Source organism: Triplophysa dalaica, chromosome 1 (assembly GCF_015846415.1).
Source record: "Triplophysa dalaica isolate WHDGS20190420 chromosome 1, ASM1584641v1, whole genome shotgun sequence".
NCBI lineage: Eukaryota > Metazoa > Chordata > Actinopteri > Cypriniformes > Nemacheilidae > Triplophysa > Triplophysa dalaica.
This window is the reverse complement of record NC_079542.1, coordinates 22,029,417-22,046,601: the sequence shown is the minus strand read 5'-3', so window position 1 is coordinate 22,046,601 and position 17,185 is coordinate 22,029,417. Positions and strand designations below refer to the sequence as shown.

At 37.1% G+C, this 17,185-nt stretch overlaps 2 protein-coding genes across 4 annotated transcripts in view; both read left to right on the top strand.

Annotated features, from left to right (window-relative positions):
• Positions 1–7,164, top strand: part of rras2 (RAS related 2) — a 37,703-nt gene extending 30,539 nt beyond the window's left edge. Inside the window, exons 2-6 of the mRNA XM_056754481.1 lie at positions 109–196; positions 2,301–2,403; positions 4,105–4,213; positions 4,735–4,853; positions 5,562–7,164. Of these exons, the coding sequence (XP_056610459.1) occupies positions 109–196; positions 2,301–2,403; positions 4,105–4,213; positions 4,735–4,853; positions 5,562–5,649 (507 nt within the window). The 3' untranslated portion in view covers positions 5,650–7,164. The remainder of the gene's footprint in view (positions 1–108; positions 197–2,300; positions 2,404–4,104; positions 4,214–4,734; positions 4,854–5,561) is intronic.
• A 2,935-nt stretch (positions 7,165–10,099) lies between these two features.
• Positions 10,100–17,185, top strand: part of tub (TUB bipartite transcription factor) — a 75,582-nt gene continuing 68,496 nt past the window's right edge. For 2 of the 3 annotated variants that reach the window (XM_056752084.1, XM_056752049.1), the window contains exon 1: positions 10,100–10,255. In XM_056752084.1, coding sequence (XP_056608062.1) covers positions 10,200–10,255 — 56 coding nt within the window. In that variant the 5' untranslated portion in view covers positions 10,100–10,199. The remainder of the gene's footprint in view (positions 10,256–17,185) is intronic. The other variant, XM_056752077.1, reaches the window with a different exon arrangement.

Sequence of the window (17,185 nt, the reverse complement as noted above, 5' to 3'; positions counted from 1 at the left end):
TGTAAAGGAAGAATTTACCAGCTTTCAAATATAGCCAACAGACAAACTCCACACTGTCCTCTAATTCAATGTAATGACCTTGTGTTTTTGTCTCTCTTTTTGTTTTAGTCATACTTTGTCACTGACTATGACCCCACGATTGAAGACTCGTACACAAAGCAGTGTGTGATCGACGAGAGGCCTGCGCGGCTGGACAGTAAGTGACTGATGGATATAGGAAACTGACTGTCAACCTATTTACATTAAGGGGAACTGCAAACTGCTCAGTTAAGAAGCACATATTGTTTGATAATGTATTAAAGAGTTCAACCGATGAATTTGCAGAACTGATGCAATTTGTTATTCTATGCTTTATGCATACTTGTACAAATCAGTGTCAGCTCAGGTTTGAATACAGTCCAAAAAATAAATGTGTTCTTGGGCTACAGTAGAAGTGGTATAGCATAGCAGTTAAGTCGTGGACTAATGGTTAGAGAGTCGGACTCGTGACCAGTAGATTGCGGTTTGATTCTCCGGGCCGGCGGGTAACGACTGAGGTGCCCTTGAGCAAGGCACCTTACCCTTACTTGCTACCCGGGAGCTGCAATGATAGCTGCCCACTGCTCCGGGTGTACGTGTGTTCACAAATTGCTGTGCTTTGTTCAGTACTCACTGGATGGGTTAAATACAGAGGTCACATTTCGGTTATGGGTCACCATATCTGACAAATAGGTCACTTTCACTTCATGGGCTCGTAACCTATAGGTTGAAGGTTCAACTCATGCGAGGCCACATCCATAACTCACTGCTTTATGCTTGAGGAAGACACATTAGCTAAAGTTGTTCTTAAGTTGATGTTATAATTGTACTTTGTCCACATTTTGACAGTTTCAGCGGCAACAACATAAACAAACGTTAAGTGGCTTGAATTTAACTTCTGGCAGACCTCCGCAAAGAATCAGTAACTGTTGAGTATTTTTTTATTAATTGAGTATTTGTTAATTAATTTAATACAATAATATACAATAAAATATTAATTAAGTGAAGTGATGTGATGTGAGGCCAAGCATGGTGTTCCATACTTGGAATTTGTGCTCTGCATTTAACCCATCCATATGCACACACACACAGCAATGAGCAGCACACACACACACCAAGAGCAGTGAGCAGCCATTGCTGCGGCGCCCAGGGAGCAGTTGTGGGATCGGTGCCTTGCTGAAGGGTCTCACCTCAGACCAGTAGAAGGTTGAGGGGAGCGCTGATCATTCCCCCCCCCACTTACAATCCCTGCTGGTACCGAGGCTCCCACCGGCAACGTTTGGATTAAAAGTCAGAGTCTCTAACTATTTGGCCACAACTGTCCGTCTATACAGCAGCAAATATCTCAGGTGCATTTCATCCTTTACCATAAAATGTTTTTTACTATTACCTATAATGAATATGTTAATAAGAAATGTCACTACAAATATACAGACATTCTTTTCCATCAACATCAGTAAACAATTGAGACTTATTGCTAAAATGGTTATTTATCTATTCTATTATTGTAATAAATATAATAAACACTTAGTTCTTATTAAAGGTCCAGTGTGTGAAATGTAGCAGCATTTTGCGCTGAGGCTGCGAATTGCAACCAATGGCTCACTCCACTCCTACCCCTTCCTTTCGAAGCAAATTACATTACATATTCAATTCTCTGCCGAAGGAGATAACATATTTACGAAACATGCTCTGTAGAGTAGTTTGTCCGTTTGGGTTTTACTGTAAAGCATCATGGTGAATTCCATGCAATGGGACCCACGAGAATGCAGATAGAAATAGCTCATTCTAAGGTAAAAGCTAACGCTTCATTATGTAAGTTCCTTATACACCTCTGAACACAAAGTTATGCATTTTATTTTGCATTCTGTCAATAGATTTCCCACATTGGACAAATCCATTAGACACATTAAAGCAAAATATTTTTTGGTAACACTTTCTTTTACGGTGCCCTTACACATGTCACATGTTTTTACTACAGTATGCATAATTACATGTATCTACCCCTAAAACACACCCTAATCCTAACCCTATAATAAGTACGTATAGTTAATTATTATTACTCAATACTTAAATGTATAATTACACTGTAACACGGGTACTGTAAAATAAAGTGTAACCTATTTTTAACAGTTTTTAGTGAGGCACATAATGTGCCTCTGACTTTTGCATACTATAGTAATGAGATTATTTCCCCACATTTCTTATCAGTCAATTATTAGAGTACAGTAGCTGTGTGTGCAGTCTACAGGTTACTAACATTGCTGTCCTGTGTTTGTTAGTCCTGGATACAGCAGGACAGGAAGAGTTTGGAGCCATGAGAGAACAATACATGAGGACAGGGGAGGGCTTCCTTCTCGTCTTCTCTGTCACAGATCGGGGAAGGTGAGCAATGTTTCACTCGCGTTTTCTCTTAACTTTCACCATGCCTTCCTCTTTCCCCTACATTACATCTCTCAGTTTCGCTTTCATCTTGTTTGGGTCTTCTTCTCTATTTTTATATCGCCCCTGCCTTCATTCATTTTTTTCTTGTGTGCAAATTTAGAGGCATGTTTAGTTTTGTGTCTGTGAAACATGTAGCCTCATGCGAATAAACAAGAGTGTACGGTTGAGAAGTGGGGTGTGTAGTATGCTCAGCCCTTCAGTGTGTGTTTGTCAGTTAAGGTTCTTCCCACTTTGTGTTTATGGTGTAAACAGTCTTTCCTTCCTTCGTTTACATTACCCTGCTCAGAGCTGATGGCTGAACTGACTCTGTAACAACGTCTCTGGAGTCTGTGACAAGTATTTCCTCCTCCAGCGTGACATTTAAACTGCTCTGCTTCCCTGTGACTGTTATAGTATTAGAGACCCCATAATAATGTCCCTTTCCCCAGCTCAAACACACACTGCTCCCCATATGATAGCTTCTAGAAGTCCATTGTTATTGGAAAAGTTTATAGCAACGGCATGAGAACAGAGTGACCTCCTGTCATCCTGTGCTGTAGGGCAGTCCTGTGGCCTGAGACAGAGAGATAACTGCTCATCAGCTGGGATGGTGGGCTTGTGGGTTTATGGAGAGGAGGAACCTTATTTGGGGGGGAGGTGAATGTGTTTACTTGTTTTATTATATTTGCGAGCAGAGCCGTCAGCCGGGAACTGTGAAAAGGGGAAGGTTCCTCGTTTATTTGTGATCTGTAGCCTAATCATTGGTTCTGGGGAACAATTGAGTAGACGGAGAGCAATATAGTGCAAATATAGTAAAATCTCTTAACCTCTTAGAGAATATTAAAGGGCTAGTTCATCCAAAAATTGAAAATTGGGTTGTCTGTTGTCATTTCAAGCCTGTATGACTTCCTTCCTCAGAACACAAAAGAAGATATTTTGAAGAATGTTGGTAACCAAACAGTGCCGGCTCCTATTCACCTCTGTTGTATGGACACGAAACCAATGCAAGTGAATGGCTGCTGGTAAACAACATTCTTCAAAATATCATTTTGACAAAGTCATAGAGTATTATAATGACAAGAGGGGATTTAAAGGTTGAACGATAAAATGTGAACATTCTGTCATCATTTATGATGACTTCCAAACCTGAATGCCTTTCTGTCATGATCGCAAAACTCTGATGATGCAGATCTTTTTGCTATACGGAAAGCCTGCAGTGGCCAAAAAAAAAAACATTACAAAACATTTATAGAATTTGTCCCTTTGTTTTTTACATATGATACCTTTTTCTGAGGTACAGGAAACAAAGTTGTCTTTTTACTGAAAGCTTTCCCCTCTCAAATGTAAATTACATATGCAAATCTTTAGACCTGGTGCATGTTTAATGCCATTGACAACAAACATTTGGTACTTTCACATATTCATAGCCATATTCAAATACTTTTTGAAAACAACAGTTTTCTGGTAGCAAATCTGAAATTCGAAAGGTAAGTTTGAAATAACATGAGAATGAGTAAATGATGACATCATGTTTTTTTGGGGAAACTGTTACAGTACTTCAGGAAAAGCTATCTTTGCATGTTTTTCTGAGTATGTACGGCACAGTTTATTGTAAGCTGCACTGCTGTATAAATGTCTTGTTAATGGGTTTTGTTTCCTCAGCTTTGAAGAAATCTACAAGTTCCAAAGACAGATCTTGAGAGTCAAGGACCGGGACGAGTTTCCCATGATCCTAGTGGGCAACAAAGCTGATCTTGAGCAACAGAGACAAGTGAGTGGCGTAAATCACATCAAGTGCTTTAGCTAGAGACAGCTGAATCAGTACTGGAATGAACTCATTGAATGACTGAAGAGTATTGTTTGTAGTGCATAGTATCACTTTATAATTATCATTGCATAGTGACACAATTACATATATGCTCAATACACAGAACATAATAGTATATTTCTTAAATTCAGTCATGAAAATCAATAAAGAAAATTGTTGCTAGGGGACTTAGTGTTTCTGCTGTAGTTGCAAACTTGTGTTACACTGCCACCCAGTGGACTGATTGCCAGAAACGGGGCATCAATCTGTTGAACTGATGAATTGCATAAACTGGATTTTTTTTTGGACGTTTTCATTTGAAATGTGGTTTATAATGGGTGTATTTTTTTTACTGTCATTAATATCGTTTTAATTTATATCAATTTGCAAGGTTGAGATTAGTAAATAGCTGGAATAAAATAGAAGAACTTTATTGTCACTGTGCTAGCACAACGAAATTTAAATGAATGGAATTTATTTTTTAGGTCACCCAAGAGGAAGGTCAGCAGCTAGCCCGACAACTCAAAGTTACATACATGGAGGCCTCTGCAAAGATACGTATGAATGTAGACCAGGCTTTCCATGAGCTGGTCAGAGTCATAAGGTGGGTTTGCATTGGGGTTTTACCAGATGGTGGCAACACAAACATAGCAGACCTACAACATTTGAGATTATGTTCAGAATAGATGATGGCGTACTGTATGGCATACTGTGCTGTTAATAGTGTGTAAAACATTGTATTATGCCACGATAAATATTTCAGTTTTTTTTTTTGAAGTTGTTATATGGCATCCTTTCAATGCGTGATTAAAATCAGATCAATATTTTAGTGAGTTTAAAACGACTAATATTGTGAAATATTTATTTAGATTATAGAAATAGTAAATATTAACATTTAATAGTTTACTGTTTATAAAATATTTACTTAAAATAATATATAAGTATCTTAAATTATTATGTAAGTAACAATATAAATACTATTTTAAATATGGAAGTATTTATATTTAGGTAGTATCTACATTTCTGGTTTAACTACTTGTCTGTTGTGCTCTATTTTGTTTTCTCTTGCACATTTTGGCAAAATAAGATGAGCATACGGGCTGTATAAAATATTTTATTCGGATCAAAGCATCAGTAACAAATAAACACTGCAGTTGTCCCTTTTATTTTTTCAGTCAGGACCCAAATACTGGTTAAATAAATGTAGTTGGAAGCCATATAGGTTGTAAGCGTGTACTGGCACATATAATTTGTAGCTTTAATGGCGCATATTTTGTATGGCTGTCACATCACGTCCTGATTCCTCTCTCAGGAAGTTCCAAGAACAAGAGTGCCCACCCTCGCCGGAGCCCACGCGCAAAGAGAAGGATAAGAGCGGCTGCCATTGTGTGATTGTCTAATTGGCCTCTCACTGCCGCCACTCACCCAGCTGCTGTCACCAGTCCCCGCCCCCCACCCTGCCTTCTGACATCACATCCTGTGTGGATGAACTCGCTGCCTTTCTACATGTGCATGTCTTCAAATCAGCAGTCTCTTTCATAGCCTTATCAGGGGCATTTTAGACCCTAGGACTTCACTACTAGAAGAACCAAACTGACAAAATCTTGATCAAACTCACCATTCTACCTTCAACTAGAGTACCGACATCAGTGTGACTTATAGAATATGGTAATCGTGCCCCAACACTAAACATCGCTTCTTACAAATTTGCTATATAAACACGAAACAATTCTTTTTTTGTATTATGAAGGATTTTTTTCTCTTACTTTGTGACATTTGTACTTTTGCCGAGCTCAAAAGGAAAAACAACCTCGATGGGATCGTTGATGAGTAAAGTCACAGATCTTATGAGTAAGAAGAAGCTTTGTGTGTGTGTGCCATATTTGTTTTTACTTCCACAAACTAAACAGCAGTTGTACATAAATGAAGATCTGTGTCAGTTGAGACTGCCATGATAAAGATTGATGAGTTTTTTGGACATGTATTAAAACAATAATGTACTCGCATATATGTACATAGATAGCCTTTAACATAATGCCAATGTTACCCTTTGTCAGCAGTGAAATCACTTTCATAATTTTTCATGAGTTTTGCCATGATGCCGTTTTGATCTCATGATCTTTTCAATGTTCTTGTAAGGCTTCTTGGCAACATTCATTCTGTGATCTCTGATTGTGATTTGTATCATACATTTAGCCAGATTGTTCAAGCTTTCTTGACTCCCAGCTCAGATTTCTACAAACTAACTTCAGACTCAGGTTGCTGCATTTACGCTGTTTTTACGTCATTCTTACAACGGTTGCTCTCGCAGTTATAGTGCACTGTAGGCTGTCTGTTCTGTGCTAAGTGCCCCACAAAAACAGATGATACGGAAAAGTAGACTCTGAAATGATTTTTCTTTTTCCTGGCCTTATATTTCAATTCACTTGCACACTGATTTTGTTTTGTATCGGTTTTAAAATGTATTTAAATGACTGTAACAGCATGAGGACACTGAATAACAGTTGACATACAGACATCTTTTAAGTATTTTATCTTATGTATGAAAATGTGTCTTTTGGTTCTCATGCAGTGAATTAATTTCATTCAACAGAATTACGCAAGACTGACATCCACATTCCCTCGACAGTGATATGTTTTAATATGATTTGACTACAAATGAGAAGTTGATGCATCTGTGACATTCACACTTAAATCCGATATTGCGTCATGAATCATGTGACTCTATACTTCAAGGGTTCATATCACTATTGAGTTATGTCACAACTTCAATGTTTCATCTTCCTTTTTCAAAGTGCATTTCTGTGTGAGGGATACAAATAAACTATTTTAGTTTTGTGTTTCATCATCATGTTATATAAGAAAAACGATGGAAGTGATCTTTTGAATGGACATGATTAAATGTTTTTACTCTATACTTTTATACATTATTTTCTTAACGGACTAGTTAATGAGTATTTTTATATGTTTGTAAGTGGAAAAAAATGCTCTCGCGGCACAACTATGTGTATATGTAAAGAGGAGTATTTAATTATCTTGGTTTATTTTTAACTGACAAAAGGCCAATGTATGTTGAACTGTGGACCTTTCATGCTTTTGGTGATGCGAAGCTGGCAGCCACCCTACCACTCAAATAATCGTTCACCACATTACCCATAATTCAGTGCATCGGTAAAAGCTTATCCAATATTTCAAACAGATTTTGTGAAAACACAGTTCAAGGTGCAAATATGTCCTAACTAAACCTTGAATATCTGTCAACAGTAAAACTGATCAACGTGAAAGAGAAAGCTTTTCTAACACTATGTGGTCTTGTGCTGTTCAGTATGAATCCAGGTTTAGCTAGTGAAAATAGAAGAACAGCAGAGAAAGAAACAAGTGAATGACTCTTCATAGTTAAGTCTGTGTACATTTGATCTATACTGTGGTTTTTTTTGTCAAACATTTCCCTCCGCTGTATAGCCTCTGGTGCTATAATAAAAACGGATTAATCTGTGAAACAATATTCTGCTTTTCCTTACTTAGGAAACATGATGGAACATCCCAGTGTATGTTTAAGTTTTTTTAATGGACATACCAGTGTCACTAAGTGAGAAGTAGTTTTTTTAACTTGAAGTTTATTCCCAGTGATTTAAAAATGGGTCAAAATTATAAATCATAAACTTGAAAATGGCACAACATTGTTTTGATTGTTATCACTTTTTCTGTTTATTTTCACTCACATTGTGAATGTGTTACAGCAGGTTATATAAAGCTGCACAGAGGAGTTGTCATTTATCATAAAAGTGATAGTCATCAAAGCAATTTAGTCAATGTTTGTAAGGACAGCTATATCTTTTATTTTTATAAAGTTATTTTTTTATGCGTCAGTTTTATCTAGCAGTTTTAAAAATGTACTGTCAGCATTAAAGCTTATTTCTTAGTCATGCCTTAAATTTCTTATGATTTTATTCTTTATCAAGCTTTGAAAATCTCTCTCTCCTGTTAATCAATTTGGCTTTAAACCTCAACTTCAGTGAAAACTGTTCTGTAGATTTCTGTACTTTCAAAAGGCAGCTACAGTTTGGAGAGGGCTTCAATAGGACAATGCCAACAGGCACAAAGGAATGTCTTTACAAATTATATTTACTGATATCAGGTGTGGAACCACATTGGCTGGCTTGCATAAATCTAAGACCTGAAACTGACTATTCTGGAAGATTGACTCCGAAATCACCAAAGCTGTATGGAAGGACTAATTTTCTTTTCATTCGAGTAGTTTTAAAAAAAGATGCTCAGTAGTGTTCATGTGTTCGCACATACTTTTGACTTTTATAGTGCAAGGCCATTTACAAGTGAACAGTATTACATTCGTGTACTGAATAATAAATGTTGAGCAATACCGATCCATCACATTCAGGAATTTTCAGGGGATAAGTTGAAAACTTTTCAAGCCGATTTGTAAAACAAACTACGTTGGAAAACAAGCACAATACAATTCGTCATAAAATTCATAAAGCCAAGAAATGAATAATGCATGAAGGATCACTGGTTAAACCTCATATTCAGGTGTTGGTCTAAGAACTCTGTACTTATAATACAATGTGTCAAAGTCTTTTTAATTTTCTCTAACAGTGGTTTCCTTCATGGGGAGGAGCACTCTCTGTACCTCAGAGCTTCACCCATAAAAAATAAGCCTACAAGTGGAACGAAATAATCACCAACATCTGCTGACAATTCAGGCTGATAATAGATATTAATTGCTCTTTGAAGCTGTGATGTACTGAAAAATACATCTAGTAGCCCATATTAAATCATTAAAAGGCTAGTAGTCACTAATCACTAGTAATCACTTTTCAAATGATTTAATTCTTTGAGAAGAATCATTACTTTAACACATTCTAGGTGTTTTATTACCTCCCATTTATTACATTTTATCCAACTGCCATCGCAGTGTGAGTTGGAGACATCCTCAGCAACTTGTGTTCTCTCAAGAACATTTGGGGTTAGTGAATTTGGCCTCAAAATCCGATCCTTTGTTTACTGAGTGACAGTTGGACTCTCCAGACCTCCTGCCTCTTTTCCCCAGAATTGTTTTTCTGACTCCATTCGTGCTTGGTCTGGTCAATGAGTTTAATGCTCAAACAAACCCTGCAGTAAAATCACTCTTTCCCTATAGATTTTCTTTTGCTATGAGGCACATACTAAACTTTAGACTGTCAAATCTATTGCTTGACCATTTAACAACAAAAAGAGGATAAAACACTTTTCATGCCAGAAATACCAAGAGTTTTTATTTTAGAAATTCCCTCCATCTAAAATACCTTTACAGAGCAAAAATTCAGTAGCCTGCTGTGCGTATCAGTCAAATTTCAGCACATTGTTATGCTTACTTATATTTACATTGTAATAATTCATCTACAACAAGAGAAAATTATGACCCAGGCTTTGAAAACCAGGCTCAAATCTCATAATCTAATTCTGAGATAATGACTTTGATTTTTAACCATTAATTTCAGTCGTTGCCTTCAGTCAATTTTAAAGGTAGCCTATTAAAGTTATATTTCTTAACATTATGTAGAAAGCTTTTATATAGAAAATAATTAGCAAAAAAATACCTTGGCTGGGTTTTCACAGACTGGGTCACAATGTTTTGGGGTTTCTCCTATTTCTTACAATCTATTATATTTAATATCAATAACAAAAAATGAAACACCAATTCCCTCACCAATCCAATTAAACGTGCGCGCTCACAGCGAATTGATCATCTCAGAAAGGGATTTCCCCTCTTACGCAGCTAGTGGTTCAGTCCACCTATTTTAAAACCCCCAACCAAACCATTTACAAAGACTTCGCGTTTCTGCTGTAGAAGCGTCTGAAAACGCTTACTGTCAACGAAGGGTGAGGATTTAACAAAAGAAACTGACGATATATTACGGTTGGCGGTCGCTGTATAACCGCGCATTTAAGCATGGATGGATTGAGCAACAATAAGAACATGTCATATAGTCGGTGGAGTTATGACAGGTGAGTACGCCGTTATTTTGTAAACACATTGTAGTAACGTATCCTGATGATAAATAAAAACCGCGACAATAGACGTCATAACGCACAAGGCTCAGTCAAGCCGAATGATTTTAACCACAGAAGTTGCGCACGAAGTCGTTTTTAAAGTTGAGTTTGAGGAGCAAGAATAAACGCCGTATTTACATGTGTTTCGAATGAATGACATTTGCGCTTCACAGCACAAATACAGTACACCTATTTTTTATTTGACAGACGAATGAAGAGGTGAAAACAGGTTAAACACGAAACGCATTTTCTCTGTCGTTTCTGTCAATTAACGTGTACTAAAGCACGTGCGTCTTTGGTGTGTTTATCAAGCTGCCTTCAGCATCCTCTCATCTCCAACGTCAGCATCCCTGTTCCCTCCAGGCATCATCATATCTGCCTCAGTGCCTTTCCTTATAAACCAGCAGATGATGCTGGAGTTCATTGTGTCCGAACCATATTCAAGGATTCAGGCAAACCATTTATGCGATTGATATTCTGAGCTTGCGCCCTCACCGCTCCCCAAAGAGACTACGGATCCTCTAGCACGTTATTTCTTCAAAGCCACGTGCTACAGAGAAGCTGGGATAACATCTCATAACCCCCCCTTATTCCGCTCTGCCTATCTCCTTAGAGACCCTTAGGCTGCCTCAGTGTTGGTGGATGTATGCGGGTGATAGGGCATGAAGGGAAATGGAGAAAGTGTTCATATTGTTAAAGCAACGGTTCAGATAACAGCTGGTGTTTCCAAACAAAGGGAATAATATCCATCACTGAGCTCCGGCTATGATGAATGGATGAAAGAGGCAATACCACAAGCTCTGACAGTGGACATCAGCCTGGCGTACATCAGATCATACTGTGGATCTATCAGTACAGGCTGAGGTGAGAGAGATCATCTGCAGAATGTGTCATTCATCTGATTCTAGATCCTGTAGTTCTACACTGTAGTAAAAATTTAATTGATTTCAAGTAACAGCATTTTCGGTTCAGATCAGTGCCAGGATAATGCCCTCAGCTGGTTTTGGATTTAATTGAACAGGCTAGGGCCGCACGATTAATCGTATTTTAATCGTGATAACGATGTATGCATCCCAAAAGTGAACATAATCGTTGTGATATTAATGTTTTAAAAGCAAGATCAAAACTCCCGTTGATGTCAAAAAATCATCACCGTCGGACTGAAAGCTTGCATCTCTTAAACTACCACTTTACAAGAAATATAAAAAAACACCACATTTTTACACTGGATTTGTTTTTTACACTGGCTTTATTTTATTTGAAACATCATATATATAAACATTTATATAAAAAAAAGTGGTAGCAAGGTTTCATTCCGAAGGTGGCAAGATGTACATTTTTGGATCAGAGTTATTAGATGATTGCGTGCTTTGAAAAACAGTGTTAAAGAAGAGTGATGGCAGCAGATTAAACATGCTGTGGTGATATTAAAAACAAAAGTTTAAACTGGCAAAGTAATCTTGATTACAATTTTGAGCAAAGCAATCGTAATGATCATTTAACCCATAATCGTGCAGCCCTAGAACTGGCACTGGTTCCACATTCATTCAGTACATGCACATAGATGCATTACAATTGATGGCTGTGCTCATCAGGTTCAGAGCTGTTCTCAGAAGGTCTTATCAACAAGAAAAAAGCGCAGCCACTTATTTTAATATCCAAATTTACCCATTTTCCGACTTAAAATGCATTCAAGATATATATTTATTCAGTATGTGTGTTCTCTGGGATTCAACCCAAATCAACGCTTTACCAGTTGAGCTACATTTCTATTTTTGTCAGCGAGAGGAAGGTAGGGTGTTTCAATTATCCGAATAATTGTCGAGTAAAACCATTAGAAGAGACCTCAATGTACCTCACAGTGGCCATTGAACAGCAGTAAATCATGCCTGTTTCTTCTTTCCCACATGTGCAATATCAAGCATTCCATCCACAAAAGCTGTGTAAATCGGTCACTTATAATAGAAAGCATGCACATACCATCAGGTGGTGTGCTACTTTAAAATCAGTAGAAGATGCACATTGTACATTATTTAATGCGCTCATGGACTGAATTCCAATATGTTGGATAGCTCAGTCAATTTCACCGAACATCTGCTATGTTATGGCTAAGTGGAACCATTGTGCAACTTTTAATACAAAGCCGTGCGCTCACCAAGGCAGGTTTGATTTATGGGATTAATTCTGTATATCTGTTCACAGTGGTGCAGGCCAGAGTGATCTTTGAGGTTGCTTGGGGAAAAAGAGGTCTCAAATGAACACTTGGGGTTGTGAAGATGTTTCCAGTTACAATGGATGTTGTGATTTAGCCGGGCGCTTAATCATCAAATCGTCTCTACTAATGACACTGATTTTGTATTGGCAGATGATAATACATGACCTGTCTCTTGTTCAAGATTTTAATTAATCAAAAATGAATTATTAGGTGTCCGTGTCAGTCAGCGGTTAACCTCTGCAGACTGTAACTTCTCAGTAGAGCAATTTATTTAAGATCAAGTAAATAAGAGTATCCAACTGCTATCGACCTCTTTGAGCTTAGAGACCTTGGCTTGTCACAAGGGAGCAGATTTATAAGGCTTTTGTTGGTTCTGCTCACAATGCACCACTGATTTACTGCAAGAACAGCACACGGCTGCATGCACGCTTGCTGATCTGTTGTCTCGTTTTCGGGTCTTCAGGTTTGGTCCCTTGAGCTGTGACCCCTGACACACTATAGACCCATTTGAATGATTTGGCACCCGTTTCCGTGGTAACCAGTCACCAGTGGCAGAATCTAGGTAATCCTCCCATTTCCTGGAAGAATATTAGGGGAAATATGTCGATTGACTTGTTCAATACCCATTTTTTTCATGATGATCCTAACATCTCATGGTTTACAGTAGTGAGTAACCAAACTTGATGATAGGGGTATCTTAATATCAGATTTTCACTACACAGTTATCGTGGCCAATAGTAATCTCTATATAATATGTATTTTTTGTATGTTTGGATATATAGGATCTCATATCAAGCCTAATTATTTCCCATCGTCAGTTTTAATTTCAAGCTGCATTGAACCACTACTCAACGTTGCTAAAGGAACACAACACACATCATGGAAATTGTGAAACTTTTATTAATGCTGTCTTCTATCACCATCTCACTTCCTCACTGTAGGGTGAGAGTATGATGTAAGCCGTCTGTCCCTAAAGGAAGCTCACAGGCACAGGATTTACTGCTGCACTGCTCTAATTACTCTATCAGAGATGCAGAGAGTTTACCCTGGAAAATGCAATCGCTGGCTGGAAGATGTTAAAACAGAATGTGTTATAGCTACAGCGAGAGATACTGTATACGATACTGTGAGAAACTCTGTGTCCCTGACACATGAATTATAAGGCATGTTTTTCCTTTTTTATTTCTCTTTGAAATCAGTTTAAATAGTCTGAATGGTCGTGATTTAATTATGCCTATAGTGGCTCATCCACATGTTCACTTCAAGGCAGGGTAAAATAGATGATAATGGTCAAACAGACCAAGGACAAGTAGTGTGACATTTTCCATTATAACATTGTTGTGCCAGCTATTGTTTAATGAGGTTATGATCATTTTTTATGTAAAACTGATCTGTTTATCATTTTTTGCATTTATACATAAATGCTCAATTCTTTTAGTCCCAAAAGTGTTACAATAATAGATAGAATTGGACCCAGCATTTGTATGTGCTATGTATTTTTATTCTTATTAGCGTATTGCATATTAGCAACACATTGTAATAAATTGTGAGGTTTGTTAAAGCAGAGTAGACTTGAAACTGTCATTTGGGACACTGAGGTGCAGGGGGCTTCCATCAAGAGCAGTGGTTGCTTGGTTATTGTAAACAGCTTACAGCTTCTTTACTATATTATAATTTTTTTTAATAGAGTAATTGTTAGCACCTATTGAGTGACAGGAACTAAATGGCAACAGGCTAGGACTCAAACTGTCTGAGAATTCTGCCTACATACTGTATCGATGGTTCCATTTATTATAATGTTTAAAAATGGTGGGGAACGCGTTACATTGTACCATCTCTTATCTGTGCAAGTCACTGTTACTCATGGCTTGTGGCTTTTTGTTTCATTTTTGGCCTTGATTATTTTGAATGCAATGGACTCACAAAAGATTGTGTTGAAATATGAAAGTCAACATGCCAATGTCAGTTTTGCAAATTATAAGCCATCAGAGGGATAGAGGGATGTAGCAAACATGTTAAAGATGTTTTTTTAATGTCTTTAGGGAATTATAAAGACATTAAAGGCTGGCCGATATACTGAAAATGAGATATTATGGATTAGATATAATTATTAATATCCGATGCCAATATTAGGAAAGCACTGTGGCCAATTGGCTGATAAATCAGGAATAATTGATGACGGGCCGTTCAATTTTTTGAAAGTAAATGCACACACAGAGGTAGAAATGCGGCCACGACGCTTGGCAGATAATTAAAAAGGTCCATATATATTGGCTACGGCAATATATTGGTCTATTACTATTTTATATCTCTGCTCTTAATTCAAAACAGGCATTTTCTATCATATTCGCTTCATCAGTGATGAATACAACAAAATCCTGGAGTCTGCTGTAGATTCAGCATTGTTCGGGAAGCATTAAACCGTCGCCTGCAACCGTCATATTTCGCCAGCCGATGGCAGTCTAGCATGGGTCAACTCGAACAAGCTTGGATTGCTTTGGTTTCTCTGAACTGGTACTTCAATAAAGTCACAGCTAATTCTTACCGAGTCACACCACTGAAGGTCACTGATCCAAAATGTAATGAAAAGACCCAGTGATGCCAATAAGAAGTGCTATTTTCTTATGCTGATGTGTATCCTATTGAAACTGCCTGTTGATTTAGATGCCAAATATTGCTAATAAGAGTCATAAACAGTAGCCAGTAGCCTTTGTTTCCTATACAACACTGCAACTAGCAAATCTTGCTTAGTTAAAGATAGAATTTGTGAGAGGGACATTTTATTCAAGATGTAGCATTTACATAGATAAGATATCAAGTTAGTTTAGAGTCTTTTGTATCAGATATAGCACTACTATAGATTTGAACACACTTCAGCAAATGGAATACAAAGACCTTTACCAAATGTATTTAATCTAATTAGATTTTCACAGAAATGCTAACACATCGTTGTCATGTAAGGGATTATGTTTCCTTGTTTTACAGAAGAAATTATGATGATTAGGATTTTGTCCAGATTTAATTTCAGACCAAGCTTTGTTAAACTCTGCATTTTTCTAATTAGTTGTCTTGTTCTTCATTACCTCAAAGCTGCACGCCATTTTTTTGGTGTTGTTAGTTTATTGGTACATTCTGTTTTCTCTTGATAATGTGTCACTCTTAATAACTGAAAGGTCAGTGTTATTCTTAGAAACTGAAGGTTCATCAATGGTGGATGTTTAATCCATGCCAAGCCTTTCATTTATAAAAAATACACCTTTGTTCACTACATGTTGTTCTTCAGCCTGTGCCTTGACGTCATTCACTCAGTTTCTTCTTTTTACTGGTAGAGTAACACAATTGACATCAATCACCAGATATCATTCTATGGGGAAGATGCTGCATGGTCAGCAACGTCATACATATTAGTAAACAGAAGTCATTGTTCTTCATGCAACAGGTAGAAAGTCATTCTTTATTCAGTATTGATTTAGCGTCTGTAGTCATAAACAAATTCTGTAGAAATTACAGTATATCTGGCAGCAGTTCGCCATAACTTACTGTAGAGAAGATATAGATATTATGTGTCATTTGTTATACTATGTTAAACTTTACTGTGTGAATGTGTACAAGAAAATGTCTATTGTAAAGTATTGTAATTCTTTGTAACTTGTAATCTACAATTGTGTCTCATATCTGTCATACTGCCATGTTGGTAAGAATTACACCCAAGTTTTTCAAACACTGTTGCACTTGTGTATTTGATTGAATGACAATAAAGGGATTTGATTGGCCGGCAGTTTCTGCCCCTTCCGGATGAATGGTTGCCTTTTTAGCAAGTTAACATTAACATTAAACATTCAAAAGTCTTTATCTTTACAGAAAATATCTATAAAATATTAGAATTAGTCTCATCTGACTCATCTGTAACCGATTTATTTCTTTGTTAATAGTTTTACCCTTGACATTTTTCTAATGTTTTTCTCGCCCTTTTAAGATCAGAGTGAATGTGTCATACTGTAAACAAATTGCTGTGGTTATGCAGCTAGTTGTCAGTAACTTACTGCATATTTATATTTATCTAATTTACTGGCAACAGTTTGTTCAAAAATAAATGAACATTAAACATTAACAAGTCTCTATATCTTTACAGAAAAAAAAACTATAAAATAACAGTCTCATGCAAAGCATTCTACCAGGACTGTGCCCACATTTACATTATAAAGTGTTAACAAAAACCCCACATTGTTGTTTTCATGTCTGTACATTAATGCTCATAACTCTGTCTGATGCACCTTACTACTTCAACTATGAGCATGGCCACTGTAAGTAAGTAATATTTATTTCTATAGCACCTTTCAAAAGCAGTGTCACAAAGTGCTTTACATCAAAACTATAAAAATGTAAAAAAAAATGAACAAAGTTAAAAACAGTTTAGACAAAAGCAAGTTTAAACAAGTAAGTTTTCAGCTGGCTTTTAAAAATGTCCAAAGAGTCCACAGATCTAAAATTCAACTACTTCAAATGCACAATTACCTCTTGACTTCAATCTAGATCGTGGAACAACTAGCAGGGTCTGATTTGAAGATCTCAGATTCCTGCTGGATTATAGGGTTGCAACATCTCTTTTATGTATACGGGGGCTTGACCATGCAGTGCTCTGAACACCATCACCAGAATAATGTACGTAA